General features: G+C 39.0%; 1 protein-coding gene across 1 annotated transcript in view; it reads left to right on the top strand.

Annotated features, from left to right (window-relative positions):
• The window catches only part of HHLA2 (HERV-H LTR-associating 2), a 190,247-nt gene that overhangs the window by 66,327 nt on the left and 102,732 nt on the right, over nucleotides 1-21,188 (top strand). The window contains exon 2 of the mRNA XM_053707539.1: nucleotides 7,285-7,363. Coding sequence (XP_053563514.1) covers nucleotides 7,288-7,363 — 76 coding nt within the window. The 5' untranslated portion in view covers nucleotides 7,285-7,287. The remainder of the gene's footprint in view (nucleotides 1-7,284; nucleotides 7,364-21,188) is intronic.

Genomic DNA, 21,188 nt, shown 5'->3' with positions numbered 1-21,188 from the left:
GTGAGTCAGTAATGAAAAATGTATCATGGAGAAAGCAGGCAGGGAAGAAGACCAGTCCCTTCACTGAAACTACCACTCAGAGCCCAAAAATTTAGAAATAATTTGCCAAGCGCTGCACTGCACATTGGACCCAGCAATTTGTCACTCATCCAGTCTGCTTCTGTTTTCCTGTATACAGCGCTGCTGCCAGCACTGAGCTAATGTGCTTTTAAGCTGACATTTTCCTCTCTCTGCTTCTGCTCACAGCCCTGCATTAAACATATCAGAAAGGACAGTGAGCAGAAGAACAGAGAGGAAATGCCTGAGACGGCAGTGAGAGCAATCGAGTGTCTGAAATGGTGCTGACAGTGCAACACACCCTTCCCCTGATGGAGCCTTTGCATGCACCTACAAATGGCCCTGGCAATACCTCACTTTCCCCATCCCTCCAGTGTTACGCACACATTAAACGGAACATTGCTCTCTACCATTCTTATTTAACAGTGTATGTATGTTTGTGCATATTTTGCTATGTTGGTAAGTCTTGTATACAATGGAACCCAGTAAATCTGTCCCCAATGAAATGATGTCAAACATTCCTTGTACATTTTTCTGTCTGTTTTGCAAAACTGTCCTAGTGTGCCAGGTCAATCAACTTTGCAATAGTTGTGTACATCATCTTTTGCATGCAAACCAGCCACAACCTTCTACTTCCTCAAAGAAAATATGTCCTGTCCCTGAGTATGTTACTCAGGGGGCTACTACTGACTTTACCCCTGAGTTTAAAAATAATTTACAAAATGCTATGGCAGAATATTTATTGGCTATCCCCAAGCCAAGTAAGCTTAAACGTAAGTCTGGGGATTTACATTAATCTTTTAATGTGAACATGCAAGCTCCTTCCCCTCAACCTCAAATTCCTGTCCTACTTCAGAGCTCTGACTCTGAGGACTCAAAGTCATCCAGTTCAGATGGTGAAGCATCATCTGGTGGACCCTGCTCCCAATCCTGAATTTGACAATGGTTTCAGATTTAAAGTGGGGTATATCCGCAACTTGTTACACAAGGTACTGAGAACTTTATGTATTTCTGAGGAAAAACCTGCTGAAAGCAAACCAATAAATCGGAGAAATGCTGTTTTTCAAATCTCCACCAAAAATTACAGAAGTATTTCAGGTTCTAGATATGGTTTCTGACTTTATAGCCAATGAATGGAACAAGCCTAGTATAACAGTTGCTCCTTCCTCCAGGTTTAAGAGGATGTACTAGATTCCAGAACAGAATGTTGAATTGTGGGAAACCATACCTAAGGTTGATGGAGCTATTTCCACTTATGCCGGATGCACTGCTATCCCTATGGAGGTTAGCACCTTTTTCAGAGACTTAATGGACCATAAATTATAGTCTTTCTTGAGAAAGCTCTTCCTTCAGACAGGTCTTCTGCTTAAACCAGCAGTGTCTATCACCTGTGTGGCTGTGGCAAGGGCCCTTTGGTATGATTCCTTATCAAAAATGGCTGCAGAACAATCCTCTGCTGAGGACCTCCAGAACTGCATTAGCCTCAAAATGGCTAATTCCTTTATATGTGGCACAGTTATTGAGATCATCAAGATTGATGTAAAAAATATGTCTATGGCAGTTCTTGCGTGAAGGGCCTTATGGTTAAAGTCATGGTCAGCAGACATGGTATAAAAAAAATAGGTGAATGACCCTTTCCTTCCAGGGGAAGATTCTATTTGGTTCTGATCTGGACTCAATCATTAAGACTGTCTCTGGAGTTAAATGAGCTTTTGTCCTTCAGGACAAAAAAATCTAAGGGAAAAAACAGACCAAGTAATAGGTTTCATTCCTCAAGAGACCAGAAGTCCTCCTCTTCTCAAAGGTCTGAGTCATCCAAGCCAGCCTTGAAGCCTGGTTCTTTCTGGGCAAAGAATGAGCAGTCCAAGAAATCCAACACCAAATCTGTATTAAGGTGTAGCCCCCAAACCAGAGTCTGTTCTGGTAGGGGACAGACTGAGTCTTTTCCAAAATGCCTGTTTTCAGTCAGTCAGGACCCTTAGGTTCAAAATATCATATCCCAGTGTTAGAGGATAGGCTTTCACTCCAGGCCTCTTCGAGCATGATTCCATCTGTCTCATTTCCCCAACAGATGCCAGTGTTTCGGGCTGTGGCACGGTCTGGAATTAGAGATTACAAGGAGGGAGGCGAGGTTACCAATTAACATTCCGGAACTCCAAGCAAATCTTCGGGGTCCTTGTAAAAGAGGAAAGGTTTATTAATTTCCAGTCAGATAATATCATGTTGGGTGCCTACATAAATCATCACAAGGGGGAACCCACAGTCCACTGGCCATGCAGGAAGTGTCCCAAATTTTGTCTTTTGGAAGAAAAAAATCAATGCTCCCTGTAAGCAATTCACATTCCAGGAGTGAACAATTGGGAAGCAGATTACCTCAGTCACCAGTCCATTTATCCAGGAGAGTTACATTACATTACTTACGTTACATTACTCTCCATTACAACATCTTCAATCAATTAGTGATCAAATGGGGCCTATCGGACATAGATCTGATGGCCTCTAATTTAAATCACAAATTTCCAAGGTATTGTGTAAGGTCATGAGATCCAAATGCTCAAATTATAGGCACCTTGGTGTGTCCATGGAACTTTCATCTAGCATATCTATTTACTCTGTTTATCAAAAAAGAGAAAAACAAAGAGGGTGCTATACAAGAGTGCAAATGATCTAATAATGATCTAATAATGATGATACAAATAGGTCAAATCAATGGTGGAAGGTGTCACACCACAATAGTGCAGTCCTGTAAATCCTCTCAGGGGAAATAAAAGATGCAGGTGGCTGCTCTCCTCCTCACAGGAATCTCCAGAAGGTACTAAAAAGCAGAAAACATAGAGGGGCGCCTTGTGTAGATCAACCACATCAGATTCAAGCGATGATAATAATATAGCCAAAAGGCTACTCACATGCATGAAAAGCACCCTGATGTGCTAGCAGTAGCAGACTAATAACTCTGGGTGTATCAGCTCACCCTCTCCTTGCTCCAGGAAAAGACAGATTCAAATGCAGGATACACAGGAACCAAAATGGAGGTCCACAGTGGACAAATTAAGGTGCTATCACTTAGCTTAAAGGGACATAATACTCATATGCTAAATCACTTGAAACTGATGCAGTATAACTGTAAAAAACTGACTGGAAAATATTACCTGAGCATCTCTATGTAAAAAAGGAAGATATTTTACCTCACAATCTCCTCAGCTCAGCAGAGTAAGTTCTGTGTAAAAAGTTATACTTCACCTGCTCCCAGCTGCAGGTAAAAATAAAATAAAAAGGAAGAAATGAACAGCAGCCAATCAGCATCAGCAGTGCTGAGATCATGAACTCTTACTGTGATCTCATGAGATTTGACTTAACTCTCATGAGATTTCATAGTAAGCTTCCTTTACCTGATTGGTGAAATAATATGAGAGTTCACGAGGCTCATCCTTTCAGCTGTCCCAGGACAGACACACTAATATACTGCTAAGAAATCCTTTACAATGGGAGGTGGCTACTGAGGAACTTTTGAGGTAAAATATCTTCCTTTTTTACATAGAGATGTTCAGGAGATATTTTCTAGTCATCTTTTTACAGCTATGCTGCATCACTTTCAAGTGTTTAAACATTTGGGTATTATGGCCCTTTAAGTTAAAAACCACTTTATTTAAAAACATGTTTAAAAACAATAAGCATTCAGTGAAAAGGGGGCATTAGTAATGACACCCCTAGCATGCAACGCATTTCCTGGCTTACAAATAGCCATTTCATTAGGCATATAGCGCCAAGAGAAAAATAGAGCCCTTTTAAATGCTAGAAAGGCCAATACAATTGTGAACTGCCCTTTATGGGCGTGTGTTCCACATGTGGAGCAATCAACTAATCAATAAAAAAAACTCTGTTACAACACTAGCATTGCATACTAACAGGTAGATTACGAGTTTTGCGTTATGGCTTTTAAAGCTGAAAAATGGCAATTTCAACGTAATGGCAGTAACGCAGCTATTGCGAGTCTTGTCGGTATAGCTATACCGCAAGCATTTTAGCCACCCAAAAAAAAACAAAAAAACTAATACTAATCCCAGAATAGCTACTCACAGTTGCTGAAGTCCGGACAGCCAGACGGCGAGAAGTCTTCATTCATTGCGGGGCATCTTCTATCTTTCTCCCGGCGGCGTGGAGCAGTGAAGACATCCAGCGCGGAGCGTCCTCTTCATACGGTCCCCACCGTACACTGAAGCTTCAATACAAGGTAGTCATTTCAAAACGGCCTACCTTGCATTCCTTTTGGCTGATTTGACTCTTCAAATTCAAATCAGCCAATAGGATGAGAGCTTCTAAAATCCTAGGATGAGAGCTACTGAAATCATATTGGCTGATTTGAACAGCCAGGATGAAGACTTCTCGCCGCCTGGATGTCCGGAATTCAGCAACCGTGAGTAGATATTCTGGGGTTAGTGTTAGGTATTTTTTTTATTTTTTTGGGGTGTTTTTTTTTCAGATTAGGGTTTGGGCTTTTGAAAAAGAGCTAAATGCCCTTTTAAGGGCAATGAAAAAGAGCTGAATGCCATTTTAAGGGCAATGCCCATACAAATGCCCCTTTAGGGGCAATTAGTATCTTATGTTTTTTTTAGAGTTAGGTTTTTTTATTTTGGGGGGTTGGTTGGGTGGTGGGTTTTACTGTTGGGGGGACTTTGCATTTTTTTTACAGGTACAAGAGCTGTTTAACTTAAACAAAAGGCCCTTTTAAGGGCTATTGGTAGTTTATTGTAGGTAAGGGGGTGTTTTTATTTTGGGGAGGCTTTTTTATTTTTATAGGGCTATTATATTAGGTGTAATTGTTTTTATTTTTGATAACTTCGTTTATTATTTTTTGCAAGCTTAGTGTTTTTTTATTTTTCGTAATTTATTGTTTATTATTTTTTGTAATTTTAGATTTTTAATTTTTTCTCGTAGTGTTAGTTTTAAATTTGTAATTTAGATTTTTTTAATTGCTAGTATTTTTTTTATTAGAATAGTAAGGTTAGGTTAATTTATAGTTTAATGTTCGGTATATTTTTATTTCACAGGTAAGTTTTTATTTATTTAAATATAGTTATATTGTAATTTTAAAATAAAGTTAGGGGGGTGTTAGGTTTAGGGGTTAATACTTTAGTGTTTTGTTATAGTTTAGGGGGTAATAGGTTTATTTAGTGGTGGAGATGTGGGAGGCCGGAGGGTTAGGGGTTAATAACTTTATTATAGTGTCTGCGATATAGGGGAGCGGCGGAATAGGGGCTAATAACTTTTATTAGTGTGCGATGTTGGGAGCCGCAGATTAGGGCTTAATATCTTTATTTAGGTGTCACCGATGTCTGGGGGCAGCAGCTTAGGGGTGTTTAGACTAGGGGTTTGTGTTAGGGTTAAACATAAGTAACCATATCACACGCACAAGGAGGCTTTTCAGTAACTCGTAATGGCAGCACTATGGAGAGTGAAATAACGCAACTTTTTTGGCATTAGTTTCGCACCCTGTTTAGCGCAAAACTCGTAATCTAGGTGAATGTAAATAAGGGTCAATTCTAGAATCCAATCCTAAACATAATATATAACGTTCATATTCAGACAATATCGAAAGATTTCATAAGCAAACCATAAACAAATCTATATGATTGAACCGCAATTGGCATATGTCGGTGTGTTTTGATCCACAAACAAGGGTTTTTAGTTATTAACCATGCCCTCTTAGTGAGAACATTAGTTTTATATAAACTTCATCTTTGGTCAGCCCGTTATCAGGATGGAAGGCTTATATTTAAACGATAAGTGTCTAATAATTTAAATACCTCCAAATACGGAGGATGTTACAAGTCTTGCCAAATAGATGTTACACACTGATATCTTGTAACAAGGAATGTTTATAGGAGATCTAATTTCAATAATACCAATCAGGTAATCTGGCCAAAACTATTTAATACAATAAAGGGATGTGGTAAGTGTAATGGTCCAATCGTGTACAATGTGTCTCTACGATATTTGTGCACACTATTGCTGAATGTAAATGTTTGTGCACATTGTTGTCGAGTGTGTTTTTTTAGCACATTGTTGTCAAGTGTGATCTTTGGAGCAGATTTGCAAAGCTGCAACATGGTCTTCTCTGCATACCTTTTCAAAATATTACTGCTTTGATGTTTGCTTCTTCGCAAGCAGATTTTGGCAGGAAAGTCCTTCAGTCCACAGTGCCTGGCAAATAGAAGCTGCCATAAAATTGTCCCACCTATTTTGACTATCTGCTTGGGTATTAATCCCACAGCCCTATGGACTATCATCATCATACACAGAAGACAAAATTTATGCTTACCTGTAATTTGCACCACTATAGACCCTGCTTTGTCTTTCCTTACGATCTGTTCCCTTTTCTCGTGGGAGGATTAAAGCTTTTGTGTGGGTTCTTGGCCTCCTCCTAGTGGCGAGAATTATATGCCACATGTTAGGGAGCCATATGAACTATCATCATCCTGAAAGAAAATAATTTATCAGGTAAGCATTTTTTTATCCCATTATCTGAGAAATTTGATTTATAAAGAGTTTCTGTAATTGGACTACTTTTTTTAAGAGCACCAAAGTAAATCATTGTACTTGCTATTGTTGTACTACAAATTATATTGTTTTATACTGCAGTAATTTTCCTAATGTATTTGTAAATGTTTTACACATCTTGTAAAATAAACATTTTCCACTAAGCCAAGGGTTGTTGTATATTTTTTAAGAGTTTTGTTTTATGATTATCCAGAGTGCTAACATATGCTTTTGTTTCAAATTGTCAGGGTACAAACAACATTAGACATTATTCCCATTCTAATACCCTGACACTATTAAATGCTTCATCCAATTTTCAAATCTAGAACAATAATTGGTAGCCAATACACCAAAAAGACCACTTACATGGCCATCAAATTCTCCAAATGGCCACATAATACTTTTAACCCTTATATTTGTTCAAAAGTAAATGCTTCTAATTTATCATATGGCGGACAGGCAAGGTTCTCAACTGGGGAACCTTTCTGCTGCATTCCCATTTTTTACTGCACAGGCTAGTTTGGGATAAAAACAAGTTTGGGGTAATTTTACTATGCCATCTCAGAGGTGGTGATGAAGTTAGTGAGGTGCGGTGTGACGACCTCTATTACTTAACTAGCATTTGACAGACTCGCCCTCAGTACAAAGTAAATCTTATTCATTTGACAATTCTTTGTTTTCTTTCTCTAGGAGATGAGCTCCACAATCAAAATGAGTCCAGAACAAAGCACATTTTTTCTTTTCCTTATCTTGTTTGATGCAGTATTAAGTAAGTTTGTTAATTCAATGCTTTCATACAGAGAGTGAGAAAGAGAGAGGACACATTTAACCATATAAATATGTGTAGTTTACATTACATAATGAATTCTATTGAAAAAAAAAGTTTAGTTTCATTTTGAATTTAGTAACTAAAAGCAATATTACTACGTTCAAATAAGATTCTTCATTCTGTTTCATTACTTTTTCTTTATTTCAGTCTACTTGACAGGCTCATTAAGTCTGTTTTAAAAATTTTTAATAATTATTTTTTTTCAACAAAAAAGAATGACAGCTGTATATAATGTTTTGATGATACAAAAATGAAATAGCACTATATAATGAACAGTTATACAGTCAAACTTAAATAATGGAAAGACAAAGTGAAATAAAAAAAATAAAAAGGTAAAGCCCTTCTCGGTTAAAGGGACAGTAAAGTCCAAATTAATTTTTCATGATTCTGATAGGGCATGTAATTTGAAACAACTTTCCAATTTATTTTTATTATCAAATTTTCTTTGTTCTCTTGGTATTCTTAGTTGAAAGGTAAACCTAGGTAAGCTCATATGCTAATTTCTAAGCCCTTGAAAGCCGCCTCTTATCTGAATGCATTTGACCTTTTTCACAGCTAAAGGGCGTTAGTTCATGTTTTCCATATAGATAACATTGTGCTCACATCCGTGGAGTTATTTAACAGTCAGCACTAATTGCCTAAAATGCAAGTTTGTCAAAAGATCTGAGATAAGGAGGCAGTCTGCAGAAGCTTAGATACAAGGTTATTACAGAGGTAAAAAGTATATGAATATAACAGTGTTGGTTATGCAAAACTGGGGAATGATAAATAAATGTATTATATATCTTTTTAGACTTTAACATTTTTGGTGTTTACTTTTCCTTTAAGTCTGTCTTCGTGTTGATCTCAGCACATTCAAACCATTAATTATTTTCCAAAGCCCTTTCCAGGTATTATTGGCCATGAATATACAGAATACACTGTATAACTCTTTAGCACCATAAATACCCTCACAATCTTGCTAAAATCTGTTAACAATTAATGTTCTACATTTTAAATTAGCCTTAGCCATTTGTCACCTTAAAAGTGTTGAAAAGTCAGTAGATGCCCTTTGTTTTATCTTAAGGACCTACCGATTCTAATTCAATATTAAGATTAGAAAGAAAATGCCCCAAACACACAGATACACGCAAAAAAGAACTGCAAGGGTACTGTTTGTATTAGTAAGTGTGCAAATCAAGACATCTTTATCTTCTGTGCAGTAATAAAGAACTCGTTATTAAATTAAAATAATAACATAGTAGATGAGGTTGAAAAAACATAATTTATGCTTACCTGATAAATTTATTTCTCTTGTAGTGTATCCAGTCCACGGATCATCCATTACTTGTGAGATATTCTCCTTCCCAACAGGAAGTTGCAAGAGGATCACCCACAGCAGAGCTGCTATATAGCTCCTCCCCTAACTGCCATATCCAGTCATTCGACCAAAACAAGCCGAGAAAGGAGAAACCATAGGGTGCAGTGGTGACTGAAGTTTAATTAAAATTTAGACCTGCCTTAAAAGGACAGGGCGGGCCGTGGACTGGATACACTACAAGAGAAATAAATTTATCAGGTAAGCATAAATTATGTTTTCTCTTGTTAAGTGTATCCAGTCCACGGATCATCCATTACTTGTGGGATACCAATACCAAAGCTAAAGTACACGGATGATGGGAGGGACAAGGCAGGAACTTTAAATGGAAGGAACCACTGCCTGAAGCACCTTTCTCCCAAAAATAGCCTCCGAAGAAGCAAAAGTATCAAATTTGTAAAATTTTTAAAAGGTATGAAGCGAAGACCAAGTCGCAGCCTTGCAAATCTGTTCAACAGAGGCCTCATTTTTAAAGGCCCAGGTGGAAGCCACAGCTCTAGTAGAATGAGCTGTAATTCTTTCAGGGGGCTGCTGTCCAGCAGTCTCATATGCTAAACGGATTATACTCCGAAGCCAAAAAGAAAGAGGTTGCCGAGGCCTTTTGACCTCTCCTCTGTCCAGAGTAAATAACAAACAGGTGAGATGTTTGGCGAAAATCTTTAGTAGCCTGCAAGTAAAACTTCAATACACAGACTACGTCTAGATTATGCAAAAGACGTTCCTTCTTTGAAGAAGGATTAGGGCATAATGATGGAACAACAATCTCTTGATTGAAACCACCTTAGGTAAAAACCCAGGTTTTGTACGCAGAACTACTTTATCTGAATGAAATATCAGATAAGGAGAATCACAATGTAAGGCAGATAACTCCAAGACTCTTCGAGCCGAGGAAATAGCCATCAGAAAAAGAACTTTCCATGATAGAAGTTTGATATCAATAGAATGAAGGGGTTCAAACGGAACCCCTTGAAGAACTTTAAGAACCAAGTTTAAGCTCCATGGGGGAGCAACAGGTTTAAACACAGGCTTAATTCTAACTAAAGCCTGACAAAATGCCTGAACGTCTGGAACTTCTGCCAGACGCTTGTGTAAAAAATAGACAGAGCAGAAATCTGTCCCTTTAAAGAACTAGCTGATAGTCCTTTGTCCAAACCCTCTTGGAGGAAGGACAATATCCTAGGAATCCTAACCCTACTCCATGAGTAATTCTTGGATTCACACCAATGAAGATATTTACGCCAAATCTTGTGGTAAATTTTGCTGGTGACAGGCTTTCGTGCCTGTATTAAGGTATCAATTACTGACTCAGAGAAGCCACGCTTTGATAGGATCAAGCGTTCAATCTCCATGCAGTCAGTCTCAGAGAAAGTAGATTCGGATGATTAAAAGGACCTTGTATTAGAAGGTCTTGTCTCAGAGGCAGAGTCCATGGTGGAAAGGATGACATGTCCACTAGGTCTGCATACCAGGTCCTGCGTGGCCACGCAGGCGCTATCAATATCACCGATGCTCTCTCCTGTTTGATTTTGGCAATCAGACGAGGGAGCAGAGGAAACGGTGGAAACACATAGGCCAGGTTGAAGAACCAAGGCGCTGCTAGAGCATCTATCAGTCCCGCTTCTGGGTCCCTGGACCTGGATCCGTTACAAGGAAGCTTGGCGTTCTGGCGAGACGCCATGAGATCCAGTTCTGGTTTGCCCCAACGGAGAACCAATTGAGCAAACACCTCCGGATGGAGTTCCCACTCCCCCGGATGAAAAGTCTGACGACTTAGAAAATCCGCCTCCCAGTTCTCTACCCCTGGGATATGGATCGCTGATAGGTGGCAAGAGTGAGTCTCTGCCCAGCGAATTATCTTGGAGACTTCTGACATCGCTAGGGAACTCCTGGTCCCCCCTTGATGGATGATGTAAGCCACAGTCGTGATGTTGTTCGACTCAAATCAGATGAACCTCAGTGTTGCTAACTGAGGCCAAGCTAGAAGAGCATTGAATATTGCTCTTAACTCCAGAATATTTATTGGGAGGAGTTTCTCCTCCTGAGTCCATGAACCCTGAGCCTTCAGGGAGTTCCAGACTGCACCCCAACCTAGAAGGCTGGCGTCTGTTACAATGGTCCAATCTGGCCTGCGAAAGGTCATACCTTTGGACAGATGGACCCGAGATAACCACCAGAGAAGAGAATCTCTGGTTTCCTGATCCAGATTTAGTAGAGGGGACAAATCTGTGTAATCCCCATTCCACTGACTGAGCATGCATAATTGCAGCGGTCTGAGATGCAGGCGCGCAAATGGCACTATGTCCATCGCCGCTACCATTAAGCCGATTACTTCCATGCACTGAGCCACCGTGGGGCGCGGAATGGAGTGAAGAACACGGCAAGCATTTAGAAGTTTTGATAACCTGGACTCTGTCAGGTAAATATTAATTTCTATAGAATCTATCAGAGTCCCTAGGAAGGAAACCCTTGTGAGAGGAGATAGAGAACTCTTTTCTTCGTTCACTTTCCACCCATGCGACCTCAGAAATGCCAGAACTATCTCTGTATGAGACTTGGCAATTTGAAAGCTTGACGCCTGTATCAGGATGTCGTCTAGGTAAGGAGCCACCGCTATGCCTCGCGGTCTTAGAACCGCCAGAAGTGAGCCCAGAACCTTTGTAAAAATTCTTGGGGCTGTAGCCAACCCGAATGGAAGAGCTACAAACTGGTAATGCCTGTCTAGAAAGGCAAACCTCAGGAACCGATGATGATTCTTGTGGATCGGAATGTGAAGGTAGGCATCCTTTAAGTCCACTGTGGTCATGTACTGACCCTCTTGGATCATGGGTAAAATGGTTCGAATAGTTTCCATCTTGAATGATGGAACTCTGAGGAATTTGTTTAGGATCTTTAGATCCAAAATTGGTCTGAAGGTTCCCTCTTTTTTGGGAACCACAAACAGATTTGAATAAAACCCCTGTCCTTGTTCCGTCCGCGAAACTGGATGGATCACTCCCATTACAAGGAGGTCTTGCACGCAGCTTAGGAATGCCTCTTTCTTTATCTGGTTTGCAGATAATCTTGAAAGGTGAAATCTCCCTTGTGGGGGAGAAGCTTTGAAGTCCAGAAGATATCCCTGAGATATGATCTCCAACGCCCAGGGATCCTGAACATCTCTTGCCCACGCCTGGGCGAAGAGAGAGAGTCTGCCCCCTACTAGATCCGTTGTCGGATAGGGGGCCGCTCCTTCATGCGGTCTTGGAGGCAGCAGCAGGCTTTCGGCCTGCTTGCCCTTGTTCCAGGACTGGGTAGGTTTCCAGGCCTGCTTAGATTGAGGAAAAGTTCCCTCTTGTTTTGAAGTAGAGGGAGCTGATCCTGCACCTGCCTTGAAATTTCGAAAGGCACGAAAATTAGACTGTTTGGCCCTTGATTTGGCCCTGTCCTGAGGAAGGGTATGACCCTTACCTCCAGTAATGTCAGCAATAATTTCTTTCAAACCAGGCCCGAATAAGGTCTGCCCCTTGAAAGGAATGTTAAGTAATTTAGACTTTGAAGTCACATCAGCTGACCAGGAATTAAGCCATAGCGCCCTACGCGCCTGGATGGCGAATCCGGAATTCTTAGCCGTTAGTTTAGTCAAATGAACAATGGCATCAGAAACAAATGAGTTAGCTAGCTTAAGTGTTCTAAGCTTGTCAATAATTTCAGTCAATGGAGTTGTATGGATGGCCTCTTCCAGGGCCTCAAACCAGAACGCCGCCGCAGCAGTGACAGGCGCAATGCATGCAAGGGGCTGTAAAATTAAAACCTTGTTGAATAAACATTTTCTTAAGATAACCCTCTAATTTTTTATCCATTGGATCTGAAAAAGCACAACTAACCTCAACCGGGATAGTGGTACGCTTTGCTAAAGTAGAAACTGCTCCCTCCACCTTAGGGACTGTCTGCCATAAGTCCCGTGTAGTGGCATCTATTGGAAACATTTTTCTAAATATAGGAGGTGGGGAAAAGGGCACACCGGGTCTATCCCACTCCTTACTAATAATTTCTGTAAGCCTTTTAGGTATTGGAAAAACATCAGTACTCACCGGCACTGCATAGTATTTATCCAGCCTACACAATTTCTCTGGCACTGCAATTGTGTCACAGTCATTCAGAGCAGCTAATACCTCCCCAAGTAACACACAGAGGTTCTCAAGCTTAAATTTAAAATTAGAAATCTCTGAATCAGGTCTCCCCGATTCAAAGACGTCACCCACAGACTGAAGCTCTCCGTCCTCAGGTTCTGCATATTGTGACGCAGTATCAGACATGGCTCTTACAGCATCTATGCGCTCTGTATCTCGTCTAACCCCAGAGCTATCGCGCTTGCCTCTCAATTCAGGCAATCTGGCTAATACCTGTGACAGGGTATTATTCATGATTGCAGCCATGTCCTGCAAAGTAATCGCTATGGGCATCCCTGATGTACTTGGCGCCATATTAGCGTGCGTCCCTCGAGCGGGAGGCGAATGGTCCGACACGTGGGGAGAGTTAGTCGGCATAACTTCCCCCTCGACAGACCCCTCTGGTGACAATTCTTTTATAGATAAAGACTGATCTTTACTGTTTAAGGTGAAATCAATACATGATTACAGCACTGTTATTAGCAGCCTTACCTATTTGCATTAGTAATTGAGTTTCCTCCATGTCACAAATGTTGGGGGGTTTGTAGCATGTTCCAAGTAATATTTGTTTAGGATTTTCCCCCCACTCTTAATTTCAAGCCACAGGGTCTCTACAGTGTCACTTGTATCATTATACATATATTTCCTTATTGTAGGTTTAAGGTTAGGTCTATTATACATGCTGATTCCTCCACCCCTTTTATTATTCCTGTCTTTCCTAAATAAAGTATACCCCTCTAAGTTAACTGCCCAGTCATGTGAATCATCCCACCAAGTTTCAGTTACACTGATAATATCATAGTCCTCTTCTGCAACTAAGAGCGTCAGCTCCCCCATTTTACCTGTCATGCTTCTTGCATTTGTTGTCATACATTTAATTTTCATGTGCTCTCTGCTGTTACTTGGTGTGCTTTCCTCCATACTTTCTAATGTGACATTTCTTAAGTCATCCCTTCTTTGAGATATTATAGGTGTGACATATTCACAGACTGATCTCTCTGTTCTATTGTGTTCTAACTGACCCTCCCCTCTTTGCCTTGTTTAAAAGATTCTCTAAACATGCTACCATCCTTTCCCACAACACACCTGCACCCACGTCATTCAGGTGCAATCCATCCTTAAAGGGACATTATACACTAATTTTTTCTTTGCATAAATGTTTTGTAGATGATCTATTTATATAGCCCATAAAGTTGTTTTTTTTAAATAAATGTATAGTTTTGCTTATTTTTAAATAACATTGCTCTGATTTTCAGACTCCTAACCAAGCCCCAAAGTTTTATGTGAATACGGTCAGCTACCTTCTCCAGCTTGCTGCTGTTTGTATAAAGGGTCTTTTCATATGCAAAAAAAGGGGGAGGAGGGGAGTGTCTTATTTGCCACTTGCAGTGGGCTTTCCAGCTACCTTTTCAACAGAGCCAAACTGACAGCTTCTAAGTAAGTTTTTAAATAGTTTTATACTGGATTTTTATATCAGTATCTGTGCATCTTATTCTTTATAGTAGTGTCTATTACATGCAGTTATATGAAAATGAGTGTATACTGTCCCTTTAATGTAAAAATTCAGCCCAGTGCTCTAAAAAGTCAAACCCTTCATTTTTACACCATGTTTTTAACCATGAATTAACTGACCTTAGCTCCTTATGCCTTACTGAGTTAGCACGTGGCACTAGTAATATCCCTGAAAATATTACTTTTGAGGTCCTTGCTTTCAGCTTTCTACCTAACTTCTTAAAGTCATTTTTAGGACTCTCCATCTCCTGCTGATTCCTTCATTAGTACCAATATGTACCATGACTGCAAGATCAGACCCACATCCCTCTAACAATCTATCAATTCACTCAACAATATGCCTAACACGAGCCCCTGGAAGACAGCAAACTGTTTTATTTAAAGGGTCTGGATGACAAATTACCCTATCAACGTTCCTAATAACAGAGTCTCCTACCACCAACATCTGCCTCAGGCCCTGACTTGTATACCCCTCTTCCATGACTGAAGGACTGTTAACTATAGTATGCCCCTCTACCATGTCTGAAGGACTGCCCACCATAGTATTCTCCTCTTTTTTGACTAAAGGACTGTTCAATATAATAGGCAAAACAGCCATCTCTGACACTGCCACCCCTAAACTGATATCCCCAACATCTTCACTTAATCTTGCAAATCTATTGGGGTGTACCAGCTCAGAACTGGCCTGTCTCTTCCGCTTACCTTTACTTCGCCCTCTGACTGTGACCCAGCTACATTCTGGAGTCTCTTCATCTGAATCCTCCCCATTCCCACTGCTAGAACCATTAACAACCAGCTCAGTCCTATCCATTTCCATTTCTATTGTCTGAATTTCATGTAGTGTTGCAATTCATTCCTCCAAAACTCCAATACACGTTTCTAAAGAGACAATATGCACACACTTGCCACAAACATATCATCTCTGAAGTGGCTGCTCCAGTGATGCAAACATATGGCAAGCTGTACACTGAGTGAGATTCTCACACATTCTTACTAAAAGGTTTAATTGAAAAATATAAAATATTTATATTCACCCTTGGTTACTTCAAATCTTTGTTTACCTAACTTCCTTGTTTAGCTAACGTCCTTTACTTTAACAGATAATCAATGCAGCAGACCCTCTCAGAGCAGGCTCCAGGCTCCAAGAGTTCTCTAAATGTATAGTCTAGGTAGGCCCAAACAGGTGAAAATAATCCCTCCCCTAATTACACACACTGGAAACAAAAAAATAAAAAATAAATAAATAAAACAAGCTTAAAAAAAACATTTTTTTTTTCAAAATGCACCCGTTACACAGCAAACAATTTAAAAGATTCCTTGTATAGCTAACTTCCTCTACTTAAACAGAAAATCTTAATTTAACAGATACTCGATGCAGCAGCCCCTCTCAGAGCAGGCTCCAATAGTTACTACTCTAAATTTATAGTCTAGGTAGGCCCAAACAGGTGAAAATAATAATAATAATGTATTAAAAGATTTTATAACCATGACATGTAGTATGCTGCTGGTTAGAATTTCATAAATATTGTTAAAATGAACGTCATATGTCAGAACTGAAAAAAACATTTCAAGTTCACACAATTTTAGGTCCTTGCAAAAGGTATTCTCAAATGAGATATACACAAATAATTATTTATGCTTAAACCAAGTATTGGTATTCTGTATTAAAAAACCAAAGGCAAATCATATATCAAATACTCAGCTAGATGTGAATATGGTGAGATTCCTAATCTGCTGAAAGATACCACACCGGGCCGATATGGTTTGTGCCTAAAAGACTCAAATTAAAAGGGCCTTTTAAATCTATATATCATTCTTTCTAATAAGTTCATTTCCAGTGGCGGCTGGTGAATTTAGAAGATGGTGGAATGCTGGACCCCATCCCTTGAAATAAAGCCCTGCCCCTCAGATGGCTCCTCCCATGCCCTGCAATACATATATATATATATATATATATATATATATATATATATATATAGGTAATATAGTATACAGTCCTTCAATGGTCTTAAACAGAGATGGTCACTTGAAATGGTTAGCTTAGTTCAAAGGGACATGAGACCCACATTCAGATAGAGCATGCAATTTTAACAACTTTCCAATTTACTTCTATTATCTAATGTGTTTTATTCCTTTTGTATCCTTTGTTGAAAAGTGTACCTAGGTAGCCCGATGAGCTGCTGATTGGTGGTTGCACATATTTGCCTTGTGTTATTAGCTTATCAGGTGCTCAGCTAGCTCCCAGTAGTACATTGATGCTTATTTAACAAGGGATACCAAGAGAATTAAGCAAATTAGAAAATAGAAGTAAATTAGAAAGTTGTTTAAAAATGTTTTATCTCTCTGAATCATGAAAGAAAAAAAAAAGGTTTCATGTCCGTTCAGTTCAAAAGCAGTTATGAAAGGCAAGTTCTTGACTTAGGTACACATTCACCCATATTCACTTGGCTCTTGGGTTTTTTCTTTATTTAAGCTGGGAAGTAAAAGCTAATTATATATAAAGCTAATTTATAATCAAATCACACCATATCTCATCTTTCAAAATTCAACTTTCTTTTTAAAATAAATTATTTTTCTTAATTCTTCTTTTCTATATTTGCAGTCCCAATTTTGCTAAAATGTAGAAAACTTGGCTTCATCAGATCACTACTTAAAGTGAATGTAAATTTTGATGCTAAAGTGCCCGGTTTTTAAAATTTCGATTAAAAACAGGGGCACTTTAATTCATCAAAATTTTAATTTCACTCCTGCTGTGACAAAAAACTTACCTTTTAAACTTCACAGCAGCTCCAGCTTCCTCCGGTCTCACAAGCCATTTCTGATGTCAGAAATGATTGATAGGTCATCCTCCAATCACAGCTTCCCCCCCGGGGGATACAGTGTCTGATTCACTGCTGTGATTGGAGGAAGCCGGATGCCTCATTTTAGACCCTGGAAGAGGCTTTGAAATGGGTGGAGGAAGCTGGAGCTGCTGTGAAGATTAAAAGGTAAGTTTTTTTTTCACAACAGGAGTGAAATTAAAATTTTGATGAATTAAAGTGCCTCTGTTTTTAATCGAAGTTTTAAAAACTGGGCACTTTAGCATCAAAATTTACATTCACTTTAAATTAGACAATGCAGAAATTTATATAAATGCTGTGCAATGTGCATCTCCTTTTACTATATATATATTTACAAAGATTATAAGCGACTTTACTGCATTGAACCTCCCTAAATGTAAAGGTGACCATAAGCGGTTGCATATTGCACAAAATGTATACCTGTTTTTGCATTGTCTAAGAGCTGTGCTACCCGTGAAGTAGCAGCCGGAGTTCTCATTCAGGATGCAGTGTTGGACACATCCCAGAAGTTCTCATCTGTTGCATGTGGAGCTCTATGTGCAGTGCTCAGGCTGCAGCTCCTTTCATTATACTGTCAGTGATACGGCAGGCATTCCCTGCCTCTTTGTGTCAGTGTGCCTGTTACTCACTCTCATGGTGTCACTGCAACCGGAGTTTTAATGACAATGTAACCACCTCACCATTGCCTCCTCCTCACCAAGACATGACTTCTTGCATCCTTCCAGGTCACCAATGCTTAAAGAGTTAGTCTACTGGGGACCTGGTTTTCTGCTGCACCACTACCGTGAAACAAGAAAGCAGTACATTAGATAACAGAATTACAGACCGGAAAGCAACACCATGGGGTAAATTTATCATGGTGCGGATAGACATGATCCGCTATAACGAATCATGTCCAACGCACATCGATAAATCACAACAGCATTGCTTAAGGCGGAACTGAAGCCGAGTGGGTCGGAAGAAGCATCGGCTGCTTCATAAATCGACCCACCTGAGTGTACAGGCACTGGCACGAGCCGGGAGGGAATGCATGCCGGAGGAGAAGGAAGCAAATGGTGGTAGTGGTTACACTGTCATTAAAGCTGTGGTTGCAGCAACACCAGGGGAGAGGGCAGACATGCCGGGGTTGCCTTGTCTCCTAATTTTTCACTGGCTTTATGCTTGGTTAGACATGTTTCCAGCAGTGTTAATTTTGATGGCAAATTTCAATTTAGTCTTAGTTTTAGTCTTTTGACTAAAATGCCATTTTAGTTTTAGTCGTATTTTAGTCATCTGAATTGTTTTAGTTTTAGTCTAGTTTTAGTCGACTGAATTTTCAGTAGATTTTAGTCGACTAAATCCCAGTAGATTTTAGTCAACTAAAATCTAAGGGGTTTAGTTAAAGTGTAATGCGTTATTTAAGCATTTCTCTGTCATTTGCAAACTGATTACATACTTCAGGAGTAAACATAACACCTGTTAATATATATGGTATTAAGGTTTAAACATGCATTATAGACACAGATTTAGCCGTTGTGATATGTAACATCTTTATTAAACTTACAATTAAATAAAACCAAGTTTCATAAAAAAACAGAAGTGCAACTTTAAAATATAAAAAAAAACAAAAAACTGTAAACTGTATTGGCTAAATTGAACATATTACCCAATATAAAACCTTTAACAGTTCTCTGTTAATAATTAAAACAAGTATCAAGTAATTCAACACAACAAAAATTTTCTGCAGATAGCACAGGCACAGCATAACTTAAACCCATACTTGTGGGTTATGCTTATTTCTATATGAAAAATCAATTGATTGTTTACAAATTCGAAAAAGTTTCTGCAACGATATTAGCACTGCTCTAGAACTTCCAAACTCATTATATACTCCTGGAGTAAAGGTTTATTAACCTGTTTTTATTTATGGTATTAAGGTTTGAACATGCAATACAGATTTAACAGATTTAACTGTTGTGGTATATAACATGTCTTTATTTATCTTAAAATTTAATAAAATTAAGTTTCGTAAATTTTACAAAAGAGCAGTAATTAGATATGGATTGATTATAACAACTTGCATAAAATGTTTTTGTCAGCAAATTTTGATTTAGTTTTAGTCATAGTCTTTTGACTAAAATGTAATTTTAGTTTTAGTCGTATTTTAGTCATCAGAATTTCTTTAGTTTTATAGTCATTTTAGTCTAGTTTTAGTCGACGAAATTAACACTGGTTTCCAGGCATCATGTATTTATTTGACATTATATTTTAAAATTTAGTAACACATTTTAAGACATTTCAATCACAAAACAAATCTGTAATAAATTAAAATCTGTAAATTTAGTGACATTTTATGGCTTGCAAACTCATGTGTGCTGGAAGCTGGCCAGTTCTCCATAGCTCTGTTTTACTAAAGCTGAACCTGTGACGTGTAAGTTCCTATGCTGTCAGCCAATGGGAGGTTTTCTTTTTTTGCAATGTCAATTGTGGCTAAACGTCCATAAGAATACTGAATAGATGAAGTAAAACATCTCTTATGGGGCAAACTGAGCATGTGTACAGTGCTCTCAGAAAGAGCAAATTGCAAAAAAATACCCTTAGATCCTTATCTTGACAGTATTTTCTAAGCTTTTTTTTATTATAAGCTTTTTATTATTTTAAAGTACTATCACCAAAAACCCCACACCCACTCTCTCCTGAAAACCGCCCCAAAAGTAACCTGACTGTCCCCCCTTTTTATTTTTTGCCCCAAAACACTGGTGGAGCACTGCTACTAAGGAAGAACTTCCACTGCTCATTTCTTAAATTATATGGCATGCATTTAACCCTTTAACTCCGTGTGATGACATGTGGTCGTCATCCACGCAATGCTTTCAGTGCGGATGACAACCACGTGCTTTCAGGGCTAATCGCAGCCCCCCCCCACCACATGCTATGAGGTCCTCCATCGTTGGACGTCACCAAGCCCTGGAATCCCAGAAGTGCACAGTAGCTGCACAGGACTTAAGGGAGCTAAATTGAGGGTTAATTGTTTAAACCTCTCAATCTCAGCTCCCTTAAGTCTAGAGACCCCCAAGACTTGTTTAAACCTAGCCTTAAGAAAAACAAAAAAGGAAAAAGCTTTCATCCTATTGGCTGATTTGAATTTGAAGAATCAAATCATCCAAAAGGAATGCAAGGGTACCCCTGTATAAAAGGAGTACCTTGCATTAATTTTTCAGTGTGCGGCTGGTGACCGCATGAAGAGGGAGCTCCGTGTCGCTGGGCTAAAGATGAGGACTGATGTCGACGCCACCATCGCTGATTACCTCGCCGCCGCCACCAGGAGAAAGATAGAAGATGGACTGCGGCCGGTATGTAGATGGAGCACCGCTAAGATGAAGATGGAGCACTGCCCATCATCATTGTTGAGTGCTAATTTTGGGGTTAGAGTTTTTTTTTAAGATTATTACTTTTTTTATGGGCAGAAAAAGAGCTGAATGCCCTTTTAAGGGCAATGCCCATCCAAATGCCCTTTTTGGGGCAATGGGTAGTTTAGATTTTTTTTAGTTAGTTTTTTTTTATTTTGGGGGTGGGGGTTGTAATGTTAGGGGTTAATTGTTTTACTTAATGCAAAAGAGCTGTTAGCTTTAGGCAATACCATACAAAGGGCCCTTTTAATGGCTATTGGTAGTTTATTTGCAGAATAGTTTTTTTTTATTTTGGGGTGTTTTTTTTTTTGTAAGGGTAGATTTTGTTATTTTTTTCTAGTGGTATTTTTTTGTGTAAATGTTAGGTTTTTTTATTTTTTGTAAAGGCTAGGTTTATTTTTTTGGTAATATTAGGTTTTTTATTGTTTGTAATGTTTTTTTTTTTTTAGGTTTAGGGTAAGCTTAAGTTTAAATTTTATTTTATAGGTATGTTTTGTTTTGTTTTTAGATAGTATAGTTTTA

This window comes from Bombina bombina, chromosome 3 (genome assembly GCF_027579735.1).
Source record: "Bombina bombina isolate aBomBom1 chromosome 3, aBomBom1.pri, whole genome shotgun sequence".
Classification (NCBI taxonomy): Eukaryota; Metazoa; Chordata; class Amphibia; order Anura; family Bombinatoridae; genus Bombina; species Bombina bombina.
The sequence above is the reverse complement of the archived record's forward strand: the minus strand, read 5'-3'. Positions and strand labels throughout refer to the sequence as shown.